Source organism: Heteronotia binoei, chromosome 4 (assembly GCF_032191835.1).
Source record: "Heteronotia binoei isolate CCM8104 ecotype False Entrance Well chromosome 4, APGP_CSIRO_Hbin_v1, whole genome shotgun sequence".
Lineage (NCBI taxonomy): Eukaryota > Metazoa > Chordata > Lepidosauria > Squamata > Gekkonidae > Heteronotia > Heteronotia binoei.
In genome coordinates this window covers 137,030,273-137,052,549 of record NC_083226.1, presented here as the reverse complement: position 1 = coordinate 137,052,549, position 22,277 = coordinate 137,030,273, and the positions used below count along the sequence as shown (strand labels likewise).

The 22,277-nt window shown below is 43.1% G+C and overlaps 1 protein-coding gene across 1 annotated transcript in view; it reads right to left on the bottom strand.

Moving 5' to 3' along the window:
- Positions 1-16,582, bottom strand: part of CRHBP (corticotropin releasing hormone binding protein) — a 32,352-nt gene extending 15,770 nt beyond the window's left edge. The window contains 4 exon segments of the mRNA XM_060236434.1: positions 16,066-16,165; positions 16,341-16,475; positions 16,477-16,552; positions 16,554-16,582. Coding sequence (XP_060092417.1) covers positions 16,066-16,165; positions 16,341-16,475; positions 16,477-16,552; positions 16,554-16,582 — 340 coding nt within the window.
- Positions 16,583-22,277: the final 5,695 nt, after the last annotated feature.

The window sequence follows — 22,277 nt, the reverse complement described above, 5'->3', positions numbered from 1 at the left end:
CACGGGCAGCCTAGGAACTGATCTCCTTGATGAACCAAGGGTGCAGAGAGAGGAGCGAATTCCACATTTTAATCACTCTCTGTGTAAAATAGTATTTCCTTTTGTCCACCCTGAATATGCTATCAGCCTCGTTGTATTGAGTTCTAGTATTTTGAAAGGGAGAAAAAGTTCTGTTTGTCAACTCTCTCCACCCCGTGCATAATTTTATAAACCTCTATCTTGACCCCACACCCTCCCCCTCCCCTAACATAGCCATCGCTTTTCTAAACTGAAAAGTCACTCATCAGCCTTTCCTCATAGAGAAGGTGCTCCAACCCCCCCCCCCAACCCCCCCAATCAACTTTGCTGCCCTTCTCTGTACTTTTTCTAGCTCTGCAATGTCCTTTTGGAGATACGGTGACCAGAATTGTACACACTATTCCAAACAAGGCTGCAATATAGATCTATATGGGGGCATTACAATATAGGCTGTTTTATTCTCAATCCCGTTCCCAAGAATACCTACCACAGACTTTGCCTTTTTCACCGCTGCAGCACACAGGGTTGACACTTTCACCAAACTATCCACAACACACTTGGGATTTTCCCCCCTCTCAGTCACAGCAAGTTCTATCCCTATTAGCTTATGCTTGAAGTGGGGATTTTTTGTCCCACTGTGCCATCACCTTACACTTACCAGCACCTCACCCCATAGTTCCTAATCATTTATGAATAAATGAAATAGTCTTGCCCCCGTACCAATCCTTATCGGACCCCGTAGCATACTTCCCTACATTGTGAGAATTGTCCACAGATCCCCACTCTTTACTTCCTGTCATTTAACCAGTTTTTTAAACAGAAAGAGAACCCATCCTCTTATCCCATGACTGCTAATTTTACTCAGGAATCTCTGACGAGTCTTTCTCAATGAACTCTAAAAGGTTGGTGAGGCAGGACTTCCCTTTGCAGAAGCCATGTAGGTGAAGAGTAGGTGGAATTCACTGCCACAGGAGGTGGTGGCGGCCACAAGTATGGCCACCTTCAAGAGGGGTTTAGATAGAAATATGGAGCACGGGTCCATCGGTGGCTATTAGCCACAGTGTATGTGTGTATATAAATTTTTTTTGCCACTGTGTGACACAGAGTGTTGGACTTGATGGGCCGTTGGCCTGATCCAACATGGCTTCTCTTATGTTCTTATGTTCTTAAGATTAAAAAAACCAAAACAAAAAAACCTGGCACGATTGTGATCTGAGGGTGGAAAAATGTTTTTGTTTCAAACAGTCTTATTAGTAACATATGGCAATAAATTTCAATTTCTTACATCATTAATAATTACTTTTTATCTATCCCATATATTACTTTCTACCCACTCCTCCCCCGTTACTTGACACCCGCCGGTGTTATATACTTAAAATCTTAATATTAAAGGTACCCTTAATTAATAAGAACCAAAATTAATATCCTCCTCCCTCTTGTACTTAGTCATTATCAAAAATTGTCCAATGTCCTTTTATTTTCCACTCTTTTTCTACGTATCTTCTGAACTTTTTCCACTTCATCTTAATTACTTCTAAATCATAGTCTCTTAAGGTTCATGTTAACTTGCCCATTTCACCCCAGTGTCATAACTTTTAAAATCCAATCCCATTTTTCTGGTATTTTTTCTTGCTTCCACAACCGCGCATACAACGTCCTAACTTTTTCCACTCCATCTTAATTACTTCTAAATCATAGTCTCTTAAGGTTCATGTTAACTTGCCCATTTCACCATGTGTCATAACTTTTACAATCCTACCCCATTTCTCTGGTATTTTTTCTTGCTTCCACAACTACGCATATTATGTCCTAGCAGCTGAAAGCAAGTATCAAATTATAGTTCTATCTTCTTTTGGATTTTTTTTCCATTTGTAATCCCAACAGGAAAGTCTCTGCAACTTTCTTAAATTCATATCCCGAGATCCTAGAAATTTCTTGTTGAATCATCCGCCAATACTTTTTTTGCCCTTTCACAAACCCACCACATACGGTAGAAAGAACCTTCATGTTTTTTTTACATTTCCAACACCGGTCTGGCATCTTATTATTCATCTTTGCCAATATCACCCAGTGAGTTGCATTTGAACACGAGTCTCCTAGGTTCTTGTTTAGCACTTAACCCGCTAGAGCCAGCGGAGTATTTTACTTACTTTACTGTAGCCCCCCCTTTTTTGTTTTTGTTTTTTTTTTGCTGAGACTGAAATGTAAGAACAATGTTCTCAACTAGGATAGGCATTAGAGGACCACACTAGGATCCGGAACCATCAAGTTCAAATCCTGACTCTGCCACGCAAGATTGCTGGTGACTTTGAGCCTATCACGCTCTCTTGCCTTAGCCTACCTCACAAGGTTGCTGTTGCGAAGATAAAATGGAAAAGGAGAAAAACAATTGATAAGCTGCTTGGTATCATGATTAGGGAGGGAAACAGGATGTAAAAACTAAGCACTACACCACAATGGTTTCAATGAAATGTGGAGGCTGGACAGTTGTAAGAGACCGCAGAGGCTACTGTTACACGGCTAACCCTACTGACGTCCAAGCTCTGACAAAATTGGGCTAGTCGGTTATATTCAGGCTTCCCATGAAACATTTACATGCGGATAATTAGAGAAATAAGAGCCCCAGTGGTGCAGAGTGGTAAAGCCGCAGCACAGCGGTTCTAACCTCTGCTAACGACCTGAGTTTCACGGTTAAAACAATTTTATTTGGTAACAAATTATATGTCCTGCATCATTAATAACTTCTTTTAACTATCCCACATATTACTTTCTAGCCATCCCTCCCCCATTACTTGACCCCCGCCGGTGTTATTTACTTAAAATACTAATGTTTAAAGGTACCCTTAACTAATAAAAAATGAAAATTAACATTCTTCTTTTTTTTCTAAGACTTCATCATTATCAAAAATTGTTCAACGTCCTTTTATTTTCCACTCCATCTTAAAAACTTCTAAATCATAACCTCTTAAAATTCTTGTTAACTCGTTCATTTCACACAATGTCATAACTTTTACAATCCAACCCCATTTCTCTGGTATTTTTTCATGCTTCCACAACTACGCATATAATGTCCTAGCGGCTGAAAGCATGCACCAAATTATAGTTCTATTTTCTTTTGGAAATTTTTCCATTTGTAATCCCGACAGAAAAGTCTCTGCGACTTTCTTAAATTCATATCCCAAGATCCTAGAAATTTCTTGTTGAATCATCCGCCAATACTTTTTCGCTCTTTCACAAGTCCACCGCATACGGTAGAAAGAACCTTCATGTTTTTTACATTTCCAACATCTGTCCGGCATCTTATTATTCATCTTTTGCCAATTTCTTAGGAGTCATATACCACCTGTACATCATCTTAAAACAATTTTCTTTAATACTCTGACACGTTGAGAGTTTCATAAAGTTCTTCCACAAATATCCCCAAGTTTCCATATATATTTCTTTATTTACATTAATTGCCCACTTAATCATTTGAGATGTCACTACTTCATTTTAAAAGTAACATATAGATTTTTGAAATTAATTTTTCATTGTCTCCAAGCAGAACTTTTCCCATTTCTGTTTGTTCTCATCTTATTCCTTCAGTTTTAACATCGCTTTCCACCAAACTTTTTATTTGTTGCGTTTGAAACAATCATATTTATTATTCAACTCTTCGGCAGTTTTCAATTCTATTTTACAGCTTTGTATTTTTAGTTTATACGACACCCTTTTTCCCTCTCCCATCTCCGCCGTTATCCTTATTACTTCCGCAGGCACTGAGGATAGAGAAATGTTACGACCGTTCCTTTGTCATAGATTGCTATTTGATCATGTTTTGCGCGCTTCGGTTTTAATACAAAGGCACGCAAATCGGGGCCCTCGGCGGTAGTTTCTAAAGCATCCGCGCAATTCGATGTTTTGATTACGCGTGTCTTAGACGGTCGTTGTATATAATCGAATAAAATATAATACGCGATCGCGATGTATAACGTTAGACAACCTTGTTACTCTGACTTTTGAAAACCCCGAGATAGGCCCCCTTCTGCGAATTCGGCTCAGCGGCCCGCCACCAATAGGGGAGTCGCCGTTGTTCAAACGCGCCAGCGGGTGCGGGGGGGGGGGGGGGGTCGGCGCAGGATTCTCTTTAAATACGGGAAACCCGAGCGCCGTTCTGACGGCTCCGTACCACCATGGAGAAATTTTCTAACATGGAGGGACCCCTAGGCATCAAGCCTCACAAACATTCAAGAAAAGGCAACGGTGATGAGATAGAAGCGGAGAACACCGCCCCCGAGAAGACCCCTCTAGAATCTGTACCCGAAAACATGGAAGAGGAGAGTTTGGAGAACCAGGAAGCAGAAACAGATGCACAGGTAAGTTGTGAGAAAAGAGGAAAGCTGGGAGGATTGCAATGGCGGGTCATGTAGCGTTATGCCCTTTCTTTTTTTTTAAATTAGGCGGCGGAGGGATCAGAGACCAAAGTCGCTGATTTAGAGGATTTGATCATGTGTGGGATGCTAACCCTGGTGTTGCTCAAATCTTTAAGAAAGCGTGGTTCTAATCTCAAGAACTCAACACAGGTGGAGAATAATGAATCCCCTTTGAGGGAGAGTTCCACAAAGAAGGCTTGGGAAAAGTCAGAGCTCACTGAGAATGGCGTCTCTATCAAGGAGTCAGAACGTGGAGGGAAGGCACAAGAAAATATGGAGATTGTGGAGGAAACGGTCTATTTGAAAGCGCTCTTTCCGAATGTAAGGCCTAAAAAACCCCCAAGGTGTGTGGAATTGGGGGGTGGGGGGCACGCTCATGAGACCGGATACTAATTTTTTTTTTTTGTTCTTCAAACTTTTAGGTAGAGAATGTGGCAGCGGTCAACTCAGGGAGGCCGGACACCTGTCACTGCCCATACTGTGGGGGTCTAGCACACTTTCAAGATTCAGATGAGGAAGATTCCCTAGCAGATGCCGAGCACGATACAGCCGGTGATTCCGGAGCGGACATGGAGGATACCTCTGGAGATTCTGAAGCAGACACGAAGGATGAAGCTGTGGAAAAGGCGAGGGAACCCCCGGTTGATGAAGCGCAAACACCGGAGTCTCCAAAGGAGGTTGATTCCCTCATGGAGGAAGAAGAAGAGGTTGCAAAGAAGGAAAAACATACAGATTAGAATCGAGAATGTCCCAACCACATGTAGATGAGAAAACACACACGTCTGTTTGTATATAAGACCCGTATCCTGAAGCGGATAGTAAGAACTGTATTTTTTCAGTAGGGTGGGGGAAATAGCACGCTTGTTTTTGTTTTCTCACATTGATAAAGCGGATGTATCGTTGCTACACTTTCTGTACATACACACGTGTCTAATCCTTGTGAATCGCAACACGACAAAGATGTACGCCGTGTATTTCTTACCCTGCCCCCCCACCCCTTGCAGGATTTCCCGGCAATCCCCCCTTCCCTCCTATTCGACACCAAAGTGGAAGACGCCTCATTCGCGGGGAACTGTAGACACGTGGGTCGGGATGCAGATTGTTGTTAATTAAAAAAAGCTACGCTTTGTATATTCTCGCTTTAATAAAATGCTTTTCTATTAGATATGACGGTATGAAACACGTGGTGTGCTCGACTGAAATAAGCTTAGAATTCCCACCGTAAAAATCCAAACACACATCGTTACGCCGGTTGCACCGCAAGGTCATCTAACGTATTTTAGCATAACGCCTCAGTTCTCTAGAATGGAACTAACAAAACATACAAACTTAGGACCTGAACAATCTTTGTTTCCATTTGTTTGGTTTTTTGACGTTGCCAAGGTGGGTTGTGCTTCATTTAAACATTCAGGCCTAGACACCGATTTAAGCAACGTTATTAAAATTGTAAAAATATAGAGCGGACTCATCACGGGTACTTGTTCATAGTTTCATAGCGCTTGTTCATAGTTTCGAGTTCACGATGTACTTTTATCTCACGGCCATGAGGAAAGCTAATCCTGCTAGGACAAATCCGGCGGTCGCTATGATAGTGTTGCTTTTGGTATCGCACCGGCTGATTGAATCAGAACCGTGTTTGTTGAAGTAGCGGTAGAACCCTTCCCAGCCACCATGCGCCTCCAGCCACTCGCGCTTCTCCACAGACAGATAGATGACCAATGCCTCTGTCAGGCCGCCGATCTCCTCGTGGGCCCCCCGCTCAGCCAGAGCTGTTGCCAAGGTGCCGGTGAACACAAACAGCGCCACTACTCGACCCCAGTTAAGCCCGCCATCAGATGCCATCTGCACCGCCACACGTCTCAAATGGACGTCTGCCCTACCAGGCTCCGGCAAGATTGCCGTGGAGCAAATGGAGTGAAAGAATGTCTTCTCACGGCTCTCCAGCTTGTCAGCCACTCTCCGCAGGGTCTTGGCCGTGTGGCTGTGAGACAGCACCGAACCACTCAGGTTGCGTCGCAAGTAGCCATCCACCAGTCGCCTTGTCTCGGCTGTCAGATCGCTCAGCATAGCGACTCTTCGATGACTGCCGATGAATACGTCGGCCTGCTCCAACCGTGCCCCAATACCGCCGGTTCTATACAGATACGATTTTACAACCTACTTTCCCCCAATCGGTAGGTTTCTTACAAACCGAGAAGCCGACAAATTAAGCATCCGTAATAGATACGGTCATAGAAATGTAGAGGAAGTACCGGCCGAAAGAACATGGGTAAAAGAATGATGGGATTACCTACGTGTATAGACACGGAACATACCACCCCCCCCCCTTTCCCTAACATGATCCAGCAGCGGACTATAACGCTGTTTCTCGTGTGTTACTTTGTAATATGTTTATTGTACCCCAGCCTGATTCCGGCCTCCCCCATTCTCACCTTTTCCCATTATGCTCACCCTCGGCCCCTTTGATTCGTAGCCATCTTTATACGATATTACACCAGCTTTCCTATATAAAATCAGATAGACTCCCTCCGTTTCTTACCCCGCCTGCCCCAGCTAATTTTAATCCGCCCAAGCAAACGCCGAAGAAACCTATCCTCCCACAATTGCGATCCGCAGCCTTTACACCGTCACTCCTACCCTGTTCAATAGGTCATATTTACAGGGGAGTGTTTCACCGTAAAGTGAAAATAAAGGAAAAAAGCTTATATGTAATAACAGGGTGTGTCCGATTATTCAGTGTATTTTTATACTTTGTTTCTTTGTTGCCCAAAGTGTTTTACAAAAAGCCATTAGCCAAAAATTGGCATGATTATACATTATTAAAACAAACCAGGAGAAGGACTTTCTGTGTTGGTGGTATCGGATGAGAGAAGAGACGGCCCCCTCCTTCAGCCGGGGCATAAGAATGGAACCGCTACAGAAAAAGACTTGCTCCGGCTTTTAAAGAACTTTTAAAGAGCTGTTCAGGATTATGTGGGAAAGAGCGTGCACGGTGTTGTTTTTTAAAGTAAGGAACCCGTGAAAACACGCTGTCGGTATTAGGACTTGTGTTTAAACAGCTCTCGGTCTATTTTAAGTTTTCTCGGTGCAGAGCCGTTATTTTCATCGTTATTGGTAAAACCATACGTCTATCGGCGTATCGGCGTCAATCTCCCTCTTACTGATCAAAAGCGACCTCCCTAAATGCAGCGTGATCTTTTTTAATATCGAATATTTTTTAGTATCAAAATTTGCACAAACTCAACGGCTTCTAAATACATTTTTATTTTTATACATGTGAATGTATAAAATGTACATTTATTACAGAAAGTTTTTAAAATTTATTTACAAAAGGGGGAAAAGAAAGGTATTCACAGATGTGCCATTCTGAAATGTATTATGCAGAAATTTCTCAACAAGTGTCACATAGGGTCGGTGGCATTTCTGAAACAACGTTCTCAATTGTTCACAGGGGGTCGGGGATGTTTGTACGCCTTCCACCAGGTTGGCCAACGTTATGACATGATTCTTGTTAATACCACAACAATCAAGAAAACACGCAATAACCGTGATCACATACAACACGGGGCCCATATTCAGATTGCGACAAACATATCTTAAGTTCTCATCGTAAAAAGCAGAGGACCACGTCAAACATACATGAGAATTCTGTCCGGGTCTATCTAAAATGCATCCGTCACACATAGAATAAGAGAGATCGTTGGAGCAATAATTGAGAACAGAATAAGCGGTGGCAGTTATCAGTTTGTACATCGCAGAACGTGACTTTTGCTTGTCCACAGGTGGAACGTCTTCATCGGACACTCCCACGTATTTTTGCAGGACGGTATGAATCGACGTCTGAACACCGGACAAGTCCACGAGACAAATTTTCTAAAAATCACAAACACACAAAATGAGAAAAGGAGCCTAAACAGAAACAACACAACCTTTTACACATCTTTCCCATGTTGTTCTACCCACCTTAAATGTATCTTGTTGTGACGGATTCACGGAGTCACAACTCTCACCATCCTGGAAACATCTACTCCGCTTCGGTGTACAGATTTCTGCCCCATCTTTCATTTTCTCGGGGGAAGCAAAAAGGCGTTTAGCAAGAACCGGCTGTACATTCTCCTTGTCAGAATCGGTGCTAGGTTTTTGAATCCTCGCTGTAGTTTTCCTCCTCACGGGTGCTCCAGGGACCACAGGATTAAAAACAGACAGGGGTGTATTCGCCATGGTGGTACGGAGCCGTCAGAACGGCGCTCGGGTTTCCCGTATTTAAAGAGAATCCTGCGCCGACCCCCCCCGCACCCGCTGGCGCGTTTGAACAACGGCGACTCCCCTATTGGTGGCGGGCCGCTGAGCCGAATTCGCAGAAGGGGGCCTATCTCGGGGTTTTCAAAAGTCAGAGTAACAAGGTTGTCTAACGTTATACATCGCGATCGCGTATTATATTTTATTCGATTATATACAACGACCGTCTAAGACACGCGTAATCAAAACATCGAATTGCGCGGATGCTTTAGAAACTACCGCCGAGGGCCCCGATTTGCGTGCCTTTGTATTAAAACCGAAGCGCGCAAAACATGATCAAATAGCAATCTATGACAAAGGAACGGTCGTAACATTTCTCTATCCTCAGTGCCTGCGGAAGTAATAAGGATAACGGCGGAGATGGGAGAGGGAAAAAGGGTGTCGTATAAACTAAAAATACAAAGCTGTAAAATAGAATTGAAAACTGCCGAAGAGTTGAATAATAAATATGATTGTTTCAAACGCAACAAATAAAAAGTTTGGTGGAAAGCGATGTTAAAACTGAAGGAATAAGATGAGAACAAACAGAAATGGGAAAAGTTCTGCTTGGAGACAATGAAAAATTAATTTCAAAAATCTATATGTTACTTTTAAAATGAAGTAGTGACATCTCAAATGATTAAGTGGGCAATTAATGTAAATAAAGAAATATATATGGAAACTTGGGGATATTTGTGGAAGAACTTTATGAAACTCTCAACGTGTCAGAGTATTAAAGAAAATTGTTTTAAGATGATGTACAGGTGGTATATGACTCCTAAGAAATTGGCAAAAGATGAATAATAAGATGCCGGACAGATGTTGGAAATGTAAAAAACATGAAGGTTCTTTCTACCGTATGCGGTGGACTTGTGAAAGAGCGAAAAAGTATTGGCGGATGATTCAACAAGAAATTTCTAGGATCTTGGGATATGAATTTAAGAAAGTCGCAGAGACTTTTCTGTTGGGATTACAAATGGAAAAATTTCCAAAAGAAAATAGAACTATAATTTGGTGCATGCTTTCAGCCGCTAGGACATTATATGCGTAGTTGTGGAAGCACGAAAAAATACCAGAGAAATGGGGTTGGATTGTAAAAGTTATGACATTGTGTGAAATGAACGAGTTAACAAGAATTTTAAGAGGTTATGATTTAGAAGTTTTTAAGATGGAGTGGAAAATAAAAGGACGTTGAACAATTTTTGATAATGATGAAGTCTTAGAAAAAAAAGAAGAATGTTAATTTTCATTTTTTATTAGTTAAGGGTACCTTTAAACATTAGTATTTTAAGTAAATAACACCGGCGGGGGTCAAGTAATGGGGGAGGGATGGCTAGAAAGTAATATGTGGGATAGTTAAAAGAAGTTATTAATGATGCAGGACATATAATTTGTTACCAAATAAAATTGTTTTAACCGTGAAACTCAGGTCGTTAGCAGAGGTTAGAACCGCTGTGCTGCGGCTTTACCACTCTGCACCACTGGGGCTCTTATTTCTCTAATTATCCGCGTGTAAATGTTTCATGGGAAGCCTGAATATAACCGACTAACCCAATTTTGTCAGAGCTTGGACGTCAGTAGGGTTAGCCGTGTAACAGTAGCCTCTGCGGTCTCTTACAACTGTCCAGCCTCCACATTTCATTGAAACCATTGTGGTGTAGTGCTTAGTTTTTACATCCTGTTTCCCTCCCTAATCATGATACCAAGCAGCTTATCAATTGTTTTTCTCCTTTTCCATTTTATCTTCGCAACAGCAACCTTGTGAGGTAGGCTAAGGCAAGAGAGCGTGATAGGCTCAAAGTCACCAGCAATCTTGCGTGGCAGAGTCAGGATTTGAACTTGATGGTTCCGGATCCTAGTGTGGTCCTCTAATGCCTATCCTAGTTGAGAACATTGTTCTTACATTTCAGTCTCAGCAAAAAAACAAAAACAAAAAAGGGGGGGCTACAGTAAAGTAAGTAAAATACTCCGCTGGCTCTAGCGGGTTAAGTGCTAAACAAGAACCTAGGAGACTCGTGTTCAAATGCAACTCACTGGGTGATATTGGCAAAGATGAATAATAAGATGCCAGACCGGTGTTGGAAATGTAAAAAAAAACATGAAGGTTCTTTCTACCGTATGTGGTGGGTTTGTGAAAGGGCAAAAAAAAAGTATTGGCGGATGATTCAACAAGAAATTTCTAGGATCTCGGGATATGAATTTAAGAAAGTTGCAGAGACTTTCCTGTTGGGATTACAAATGGAAAAAAAAAATCCAAAAGAAGATAGAACTATAATTTGGTACTTGCTTTCAGCTGCTAGGACATAACATGCGTAGTTGTGGAAGCAAGAAAAAATACCAGAGAAATGGGGTAGGATTGTAAAAGTTATGACATGGAGTGAAATGGGCAAGTTAACATGAACCTTAAGAGACTATGATTTAGAAGTAATTAAGATGGAGTGGAAAAAGTTAGGACGTTGTATGCGCGGTTGTGGAAGCAAGAAAAAATACCAGAAAAATGGGATTGGATTTTAAAAGTTATGACACTGGGGTGAAATGGGCAAGTTAACATGAACCTTAAGAGACTATGATTTAGAAGTAATTAAGATGAAGTGGAAAAAGTTCAGAAGATACGTAGAAAAAGAGTGGAAAATAAAAGGACATTGGACAATTTTTGATAATGACTAAGTACAAGAGGGAGGAGGATATTAATTTTGGTTCTTATTAATTAAGGGTACCTTTAATATTAAGATTTTAAGTATATAACACCGGCGGGTGTCAAGTAACGGGGGAGGAGTGGGTAGAAAGTAATATATGGGATAGATAAAAAGTAATTATTAATGATGTAAGAAATTGAAATTTATTGCCATATGTTACTAATAAGACTGTTTGAAACAAAAACATTTTTCCACCCTCAGATCACAATCGTGCCAGGTTTTTTTGTTTTGGTTTTTTTAATCTTAAGAACATAAGAACATAAGAGAAGCCATGTTGGATCAGGCCAACGGCCCATCAAGTCCAACACTCTGTGTCACACAGTGGCAAAAAAATTTATATACACACATACACTGTGGCTAATAGCCACCGATGGACCCGTGCTCCATATTTCTATCTAAACCCCTCTTGAAGGTGGCCATACTTGTGGCCGCCACCACCTCCTGTGGCAGTGAATTCCACCTACTCTTCACCTACATGGCTTCTGCAAAGGGAAGTCCTGCCTCACCAACCTTTTAGAGTTCATTGAGAAAGACTCGCCAGAGATTCCTGAGTAAACTTAGCAGTCATGGGATAAGAGGATGGGTTCTCTTTCTGATTAAAAAACTGGTTCAATGACTGTTAGTAAAGAGTGGGGATCTGTGGACAATTCTCACAATGTAGGGAAGTATGCTACGGGGTCCGATAAGGATTGGTACGGGGGCAAGACTATTTCATTTATTCATAAATGATTAGGAACTAGGGGTGAGGTGCTGGTAAGTGTAAGGTGATGGCATAGTGGGTCAAAAAAAATCCCCACTTCACGTATAAGCTAATAGGGATAGAACTTGCTGTGACTGAGAGGGGGGAAAATCCCAAGTGTGTTGAGGATAGTTTGGTGAAAGTGTCAACCCTGTGTGCTGCAGCGGTGAAAAAGGCAAAGTCTGTGGTAGGTATTCTTGGGAACGGGATTGAGAATAAAACAGCCTATATTGTAATGCCCCCATATAGATCTATATCGCAGCCTTGTTTGGAATAGTGTGTACAATTCTGGTCACCGTATCTCCAAAAGGACATTGCAGAGCTAGAAAAAGTACAGAGAAGGGCAGCAAAGTTGATTGGGGGGGTTGGGGGGGGGAGCACCTTCTCTATGAGGAAAGGCTGATGAGTGACTTTTCAGTTTAGAAAAGCGATGGCTATGTTAGGGGAGGGGGAGGGTGTGGGGTCAAGATAGAGGTTTATAAAATTATGCAAGGGGTGGAGAGAGTTGACAAACAGAACTTTTTCCCCCTTTCAAAATACTAGAACTCAATACAACGAGGCTGATAGCATATTCAGGGTGGACAAAAGGAAATACTATTTTACACAGAGAGTGATTAAAATGTGGAATTCGCTCCTCTCTCTGCACCCTTGGTTCATCAAGGAGATCAGTTCCTAGGCTGCCCGTGACCCACAACCCCCTCTTCTCCCTAAAGCAGCAACGATAAGCTCTTCTTTTTCTTATAGAATCCTAGGCAACCTCCTACTGCCGGGGCCCTGTTCATTGCTCAAGTAACCCCCAGACAGCTCCTTGGAGTGCTAACAGGTGGAGGATGCTGACGATGGAAAAAAGTTGTATTGTGTGCCAAGATATTAAGTGAGCTGCATGGCTCAGAACTAAGCCCCAGATCTTCTGATGTTAAGAGTTCCATCAAAAGCAAATGAATGCCTACTTGAATACAATTAAAGGCTCAGATCCTGATCTTGGTGGAACCATATCAAAAATCACCAAAGTTGGCAGTAAATATTTGTGTTGTCAACAATACTTGGGGAACATGGGGTGAATGCACATTTAACAGGGCATGTAGAACTAAAATCATTTAAAACACTGCTTACTGTTGCTTGTTTTTATTTAAAATTTTATTTTATCTACATATTGGACACAGTCAGAGTATATCCACAAAAAAACCAATGGGGCATTCTGTAACCTGTGTGTTTCTATACATGTCAGAAAATCCTATCTTTGTTTATATTTAAAATAACCTAAATTGTATATCTCTGTCCTGCTTTTGCATTTTTCTTAAGTCTACATTTTTCTGCACTTCACAGCCATAAAACCCCTTGACCTCTTAGGACCATTTTTGGGGGTCAAACACTATTCTCACAATTAGCCCATACATAAATTTGATGGAAAAGCTATTTTAAATCACAGACCATAAGAACAGGAAATTTATTGCGTGAGAACCTAATTTCATCTGTTTATTTTGTCCAGGTCTAAACTGTGTCAGCATTAAATAATTTGCTAAGATTCTTGCTCTCTCTCACAGGGTGAATATCCTCCCACGTCTGCGAGATATACATTTCAGCACTTGACCTTTTAAGGTCAAATACTTTTGTCTCACTCTGAGAACAGGCACTGAAGATGATAGAAAAATGTTAGGATTTAATGTGTAAGAAAATGCTATATGTTTACAATTAATGTATTAGAATAGGCATCTAAAATGCTGTTAGGTGGCTAGGTAAATGTTAGGATTTAATGTGTAAGAAAATGCTGGGATGGTTACAATTAATGTATTAGAAGGGGCAGCAAAAAAGTACAATCCCACTACGTCAGGCATTCATTTACTGATCAGGAGGTGGGGGCTGGTGTGGGGGAGGGGCAGCTGTTTAATGAGGAAATTGTGGGGGAGGGGCAGCTGTCACTTTTTGATTTCTGTTTGATGATGCGTTGTACGTACTGTATTCTTCTCACTGGTATTGTGTTGAGCTGAAAAATCCTTGAAGCGGTTAGAAGAAGCAGAGAAAACTCCACATGTGATTTCTGTTTCATTTCAGACCAGTAACAAAGATTTTGCAGTTATCTCCAAATATTCTCAGAAAACAGCATGCTTGGTCCCTGATTTTTTCTCTCTCCTAAAGATCTTTGATTTCCAAGTTGCCACAAGAATCAGTCACTGCAGTCTTCTCTATGAAGAATGGTCAGCACTGCTGCTTCCCAAACACTCAGTCTCCACTTAACGTGAGCCTGGGGTTACAGGGAGCAAGCTGTGATATTTTGCCAGCCGTGGAAGGTATAACATCACAACAAAGACCAGGCACTGGAGCATATGCAGAGTGATTTACCCTTAGTATAAAGGTACAAACCTCAGCAGGAACAAAGCTGAGATTAGCAGTAGGGGAATTCCAGAGCAGAAGACCAAACTTTCACACTAGCATAACCTTAAGCATCTCATTTAAGAATTTAAGCAACATCTTCAGTTTATTCCTTTGAGTCATATCCTGGTCAGTTCCTTGTCTTTCAAGGAGACTGATACCACTTCCTTCACCAGCTTCTGTACCATCTCTTATCCATTCTTCCCTGCTTCCTGATCTTCTCACTCAGTCATCAACACCCCAGAACCACTTCAACATTACATTATCCAATTTTACAACCCTGAACTCCCGCAACCCCTTTATTCCTTCTGCCTGAGGGCACATTTCTGAACCTGCCCATAGTTCTGCTGGAGCTGTGTATGTGTGTACAGGGTGGGGTGGGGATTTCAACTCCAGCATAAGTCTGATAAATTGTTTATTCAAAGGTTATTTTACTATATTTGTTATGTCAAATGGTAAACTGCCCTACTGATTGTTTTTGTCCACTGTAGTGACAGAAATACAGAGTGTTACAGGTTTTTTAGAAAATGCTGCCGGACCATTCATAGCTGGAGAGTGGAGAGAATTTCTTCAAGTGCAGCTTTTCTACCTAGCTGTGAATGCCAATCTACAGAAGCCTTGTTGCATCTGATCACCCCCCAAAAGCACTCTGTATATGTTCAGAGGTACCTTATTTCAATTTTTAATCCATATATGCTAAAGCTAAGCTCTAGCATTTGAAACTATGCATGGCGTGGAGAGAGCTGGAAAAGCTCCCCCCCCCTCCATTGGAATTCAGGGTCATCAAGTAAAATTAACTGGTAGGTTCAGAACACACAAGCAGTTCTGGGCAGGATGCATAGTGTGTTGGTGGAATTGGTTGCCCATGGTTATGACCCCTGCCTTAAAACGACTTTTAAAAGGAAGAAGAAGAAGACTGCAGATTTATACCCCGCCCTTCTCTCTGAATCAAAGACTCAGAGCGGCTTACAATCTCCTACATCTTCTCCCCCCACAACACACATCCTGTGAGGTGGGTGGGGCTGAGAGGACTCTCACAGCAGCTGCCCTTTCAAGGACAACCTCTGCCAGAGCTATGGCTGACCCAAGGCCATTCCAGCAGGTGCAAGTGGAGGAGTGGGGAATCAAACCCGGTTCTCTCAGATAAGAGTCCACGCACTTAACCACTACACCAAATTGGATACAAAGGCTATGTCTGTCAATGGCTATTTGAAAAGGATCTTCTTTGTCCAGAAGCAGTCTAGCTGTACCAATGGCTGATGCTTACTGCCTTTACGCCTGCTTCTGTGCTTTCTAGAGTCAGCGGACTGACTTGGAAAGAGGCTGCTGGGCTAGAGGAACCTGGTCCAGCAGAACCTGCTTTTTAACGAAGCTCCCTCTCCAACCCCCAATTGCCGCAGTTTCCCCGAGGATCACAGCTTCCCTGAGCATCCGCGACCAGTCCCTAAAGACTGTCTCCCTCCCGGGACTGAGCTCCGGAGCCGAGCTTCGCTTCCCCCACAACTTTGCCTGCCCGACACTCCCCTTCGAAAAGCCTTTGAGAGAAACTCACGCAGCGCCCGGCGGTAAAGCTGCCCGTCGGAGGAGAGTTCCCTCTTCAGCTGGGCGTCGAGTAGCAGGAAGGGCTGGTTCTCGCCCGCGGCGTCCCTCACCTGGAGTAGCCAAGGCAAAGGGCGAAAGCTGAGCCCCAGCGGAATGGCCCCGGGACCCACCCCTCGCGTCGCCTAGTGCAGACCCCAAGCGCTCAACTGCTTTCCCGAAGGGAAGGAGCCAAACGACTGGTGGGCAGGCTGAGGGGCAGGCTTGCCCTCGGACTGTTTGGCTCACCTCGAGGTACCTGCTTTCTCCTTGGAGGGCTGCCAAGAAGATCAAGACGAGGTGACACCGCAGCCGGAAAGACATGCTGCTCCTCGCTGGTGGTGCTGAAGTTTCCTCCGCTGTCTGCTTTCCAGGCGGCGGCGGCGGCGGCAGCAGCTTTGTTTGGGGCTTTTTGTTTTCTTTGACAGATCCTTTTTATAGAGCACTTGGGAAGGGGAGGCACCCGTCCCCTGGCTGATAGGGTAACCCATGGTAACTGAATTCCTGACAGGGTGGCAAAGTGCGTGGCAATGACGAGGGTCCAGGTTCCCAGCTTGTTCCGCTTGTGCCCACTGCCTTGGGCTCATGAATTCTGCAGTCACAGAGGAAACTGCTCTCATCCCCATTCATTCACCTGAAGCATTTCCCATCAGAATCCTTCCGCACATGGATAACTTTACTAGTCTTCCAAAAAGAGAGTTCGTGGCGCAGTAGCCTGCCTGCATGTGCAACCACCAACAGGACGCTTCCCTCCATTCTGGATGTGTTTAGAAGGTCTGTTAGTAATACAATAGAGGGAAGGAAGACGCTCTTCATGTGTTCAAAAGCACCCTCTTCATAATGATTCCAAGATTAAATAGGGTAGATGAAAACCAAGTCTGGGACTAAGCCTTGGTTCAAATTAAATCCTGACTTTCACAGGCAGATTCAGTCCAAAGAAGCCTTTCCTCTTTCCTCTGGTACAGAGTCATCCTGGTCTATTGATTCAACAGGGTACAGTTCTGTTTTCAGCTTAGGCACTATGGAGCCTTGGATAAATTGCTTTCATGCATATGCAGGTATGACTACCTACCTCTTGTCAGTACATGTTAAAAAACACCCAACACCATAGCATCTTCCATGCTAAGACAGCCCTCTTCCGGCTGGCCTATAACTAACTGACATTGGAAACTTTATGGAAGGTTGTAGTGTACCATTTTGGCAGATCTCTTGTTCTATATGTTTTATTATTCCACTGTTTTAAATTGTCTAAATTGATGTACGGGACATCATAAATAGATCTCTTTCAGAGGGCTCTTTTCCAACGCCCCTGAAGGAGGCAGTGGTCCGCCCTCTCTTGAAAAAGGCTACATCTGATCCAGCCGAATTGGCTCACTATCGGCCGGTTTCAAATTTACCCTTTTTGGGCAAAATCATTGAGAGGGCTGTGGCGTTGCAGTTACAGGGCTTCTTGGATGACACTTCCACCTTAGACCCATACCAGTCCGGCTTCTGCCCGGGCCATGGGACGGAGACAGTGTTGGTCGCTCTCATGGATGACCTCCGGCGACATCTGGATTGAGGCGGCTCGGCAGTATTGCTGTTGTTAGACCTATCGGCTGCGTTTGATATGGTCGACCATCAGCTGCTGACCCACCGCCTCGCCGACGCAGGAATCCGGGGGCTAGCCTTACAGTGGCTTTCCTCCTTCCTTGAGGGTCGGGGACAAAGGGTGGCGATTGGAGGAGAGCTGTCTCAGAGGCGCTTACTTGGTTGTGGGGTGCCTCAGGGGGTAGTTCTTTCTCCAATGTTGTTTAACATCTTCATGCACCCCCTTGTCCAGATCGCCCGAAAGTACGGACTGGGTTGTCACCAGTATGCTGATGACACCCAGCTCTATCTATTGATGGGCGGCCGGACTGGCAACGTCCCTGAAAACCTGGACCGGGCGTTGCAAGCCGTGGCAGGGTGGATCAAGTCGAGTGGGCTGAAGTTGAATCCAGTGAAGACAGAGGTCCTTTGCGTGGGTCGCGGTGGGCCAGGGGAGGAGATCTCCCTACCAGACTTTGACAGTGCGTCGCTGATACCAGTGCGCAGGGTCAAGAGCCTGGGAGTACTTCTGGAGCCTTCCTTGACAATTGAGGCACAGATAGCCGCCACTGCTAAAGCCGCCTTTTTCCATCTTAGGACGGCGAAGCAGCTGGCCCCCTTCCTGGAACGTGGTGACCTAGCAACAGTGATCCATGCAACGGTCACCTCGAGGTTGGACTACTGTAATGCCCTCTACATGGGGCTGCCCCTGTACCGAACTCGGAAACTGCAGCTAGTGCAGAATGCAGCGGCCAGGCTGTTGGTGGGACTACCTCGGTGGGAGCACGTGCAGCCTAGGTTGCGGGAGCTGCACTGGCTGCCAATCATGTTCCGAGTTCGTTACAAGGTGCTGGTTATTACCTTTAAAGCCCTTTATGGCCGAGGACCTGTCTACCTTAGGGACCGCCTCTCTCCATATATCCCCCAGAGAGCACTGAGCTCTAGCTCCCAAAATCTCTTAAAAATCCCTGGACCAAGGGAGGCCAAACTGAAAACAACTCGAGAGCAGGCCTTCTCAATAACGGCTCCTCATTGGTGGAATCAATTACCAGCGGAGGTTCGAGCCCTGCGGGACTATAATCATATCTGCAGGGCCTGTAAAACTGTCCTTTTTCAAATGGCCTACAAGATTGAATCCTGAAGTGACACCTAGCCATCTGATATATACTGTCTTGTATTATAGCACCTCAACTGTTGTGGTTTTAATTAAATTATTTAAATGTATTTTATTGTATAATATATTTATTGTAATCATGGCACTTTCCATGTCTGTAAGCCGCCCTGAGCCTGCCTCGGCGGGGAGGGCGGGATATAAATAAAAATTATTATTATTATTATTATTATTATTATTATTATTATTATTATTATTATTATTATTATTATTATTAATTTTTAAAGCCATTGTTGTAAATTGATGTAGTTTAAAGCCAAACTTTATGTTAGATTTTATATGTTGTGAGCCGCCCTGAGCTGCTTCGACGGGAAGGGTGGGATATAAATTGAAATAAACTGAAACTGAAACTAAATATGCTGCAGAATTTATGGATTAGAACCACTACTTAAAAGGGCATGGCCCCTTTCCCTTCAGTCTAACACTCTCCTCAGTTTGCAGCAGTAGAAAAGAGCAAGAGTCCAGTAGTACCTTAAAGACTAACAAGTTTGTCAAGGGTATCATCAGGCAGATACCTGAAAAAAATGAGCAGTGTCTCATGAAATCTCAAAACTGTACCACAAATTTTGTTCATCTTGAAGGTGCTACTGGACTCTTTCTCTTTTCGGCTGCTACAGAGAGACTAAAATGGCTACCTATCTTGATCTATCTTCTGAGTTTGCAGTTTCTGTTAGGCCTTCATAAACGTATTACAGTTAATCACCAAAAGAAAACGTGAACAAATAATTGTAAATCTCATCACCCCTTCCCTTACATTATCTTGCCTTAAACACTAAACAGAGGAATGTGTGGGTTCACCATGAAAGATTAAACATTAAAAACACAGATATACTTAGTGCATGTTGCTTCCCACTTCTAGAATGGCACAGTACAAGTATTTTTCAGTTGCAGGAGTTCTGAACCACAAGAATTTGGGGAGACCAAATCACACAATCAAGGCATGTGGCATATGACACTGGAGTGTTCCCATGCTTTTTAAAAACAAAAACATGGGTGAGCATACAAAGTTGGCTTACACTGAGACCATAGGTCTGTCAAGGTCAGTACTGTCTTCTCTGATTGACTGCAGTTCTCCAGAGTTTCAGGCGGAGGAATTTCACATCCCCTTCTACCTGGTCCTCTTAACTGGAGATGCCAAGGATTGAACCTGGGACATTTTGCACACAAAGCAGGTAACTGACCACTGAGCCATGACCCCTTCCTAACAAGTACCTTGGGTAAGACTCACATTCATAGACACACACACGCACACACACACGTTTCCTGGAAGTTGACAGAGGTTATTTCACAAGCCATGCTTATAAGTTTTTCTTCTTTTGCTTTCCTACTTCTAAACTGTGCACAAACCCTAGCTGGCTACAATCTGCATTCATATTAAACATGACTCTCTTTCCATTTTTGTCTCAAATAACCATTCACAAATTACAGATTCAGTCCTAAAATGTGTTCTATATAAATCTGAAATGTGTTCTAATATATAAATCTGATAAATAAATTCTTAGCATTGTAAGTAAGTAAGTAAGTAAGTAAAATTTTATTTATATCCCGCCCTCCCCCGCCGAAGCAGGCTCAGGGCGGCTAACAACACAATGACCAGTGGTACATTAATAAATTGAACAGTAATAAACAACACAATGACCAATGGTACATTAATAAACAATTACATTAAAACATTAAAACATTAAAATTGAGCATTAATTTAACCTTAAAAACCAGTTAGAGCATTAATTAAAACAAACCATATTATCATTGACGCTATTCTAGTTAGTACTGATGGCGGATTTCCTTCGTTGTAATTCAGCTGTTCATAAAGGCTAATTTGAAGAGGGTGGTCTTGCAGGCCCTGCGGAACTGATCAAGGTTCCGCAGGGCCCGCACCTCCTCTGGGAGTTGGTTCCAGAGATATGGGGCCGCAGCCGAAAAGGCCCGTGTACGAGTGCTCTGTAGTTTAATTTCTCTTGGCCCAGGGGTAGTCAGTCTGTTTTTTCCTACTGACCTCAGTGCTCTCAGGGGCTCATACGGGGAGAGACGGTCCTTCAGGTAGGCCGGTCCTCGGCCATATAGGGCTTTAAAGGTTTTGCAAGACACCAACTAATAATGTAAAGATTCCATAATCTGTTGCTAGATATGATGCTGATGATGAATAAACTGAAACTGAAGAAATGGCTTTAGTTATAAAGATAACAACCCAAGAAGTATGTGTGTATTGGGAGGGGGGGGAGAGCACAGTTTTTCAGGAAAGGGAAATGATGACTTCCATGGTAGGCACTCAGTTGCAGATGGATGCCGGCATTCTTCAAAACATGCCATTATGGAATAACATCTGCAAGGATTAATTTAGTTTTTAACAATTCTTGCTGTAATTTTTCTCCAGTAAAATGGTATGGAAGAGTGTTTGCTATAGAGGAATGTTTCTTTTACAGTCACTAAAGCATATCCCTGCACAATTTTAGCCACTGTTTGTGCTAATCAAATCTGCATTTCCTGAAAATGATATTTCAGTAACCATCATGCAACTATTTCACCTTTCTTGCAGCTTTTTGCTAGTTGTTGTGGGCCACCTGCTGCCCAACATGGAGTTGAATACAATATAAGTGCACAAATCACAAACAACTTCCTCTTTGCAAAAATTAATTTTTACAAAGCTAAGTCTTTGACTCTGGAGGTCCCTTCCAACTCTGTGATTCTATGACTAAAAGTGGTTGTAAGGGACTATTCTAACTGGGCAACCTGTCAAACCTGTAAGGCTAGCTGCAAGCTCTGGGATAGCAACATCTGAGTTGGGATCCCAAAAGTTACCAATGCCTTCTCCTATATTAGAGAGATAGACTATTAAGAACTGGTCCATGTGTAAGTTAGAAACTGCTTTTTGTTATTCTGTCACTGTGAAGGTGGACTTCCCTTAAAATTAATGTGCCTCAGTTCATTACATATAAGAGAAGCCATGTTGGATCAGGCCAATGGCCCATCCAGTCCAACACTCTGTGTCACACAGTGGCCAAAAACCCCAGGTGCCATCAGAAGGTCCATCAGTGGGGCTGGGGTACTTGGACCCCTCCCACTGTTACCCCTCCCTTCCCAAGCACCAAGAATACAGAGCATCATTGCCCTACGCAGAAAGTTCCATCAATACACTGTGGCTAATAGCCACTGATGGACCTCTGCTCCATATGTTTATCCAGTCCCCTCTTGAAGTCTATGCTTGTAGCCACCACCACCTCCTGCGGCAGTGAATTCCATGTGTTAATCACTCTTTGGGTGAAGAAGTACTTCCTTTTATCCATTCTAACCTGACTGATCAGCAATTTCATTGAGTGTCCACAAGTTCTTATATTGCGAGAAAGGGAGAAAGTCCTTTCTCTACCTTCTCTATCCCTTGCATAATCTTGTAAACCTCTATCATGTCACCCCTCAGTCAAAGTTTCTCCAAGCTAAAGAGTCCCAAG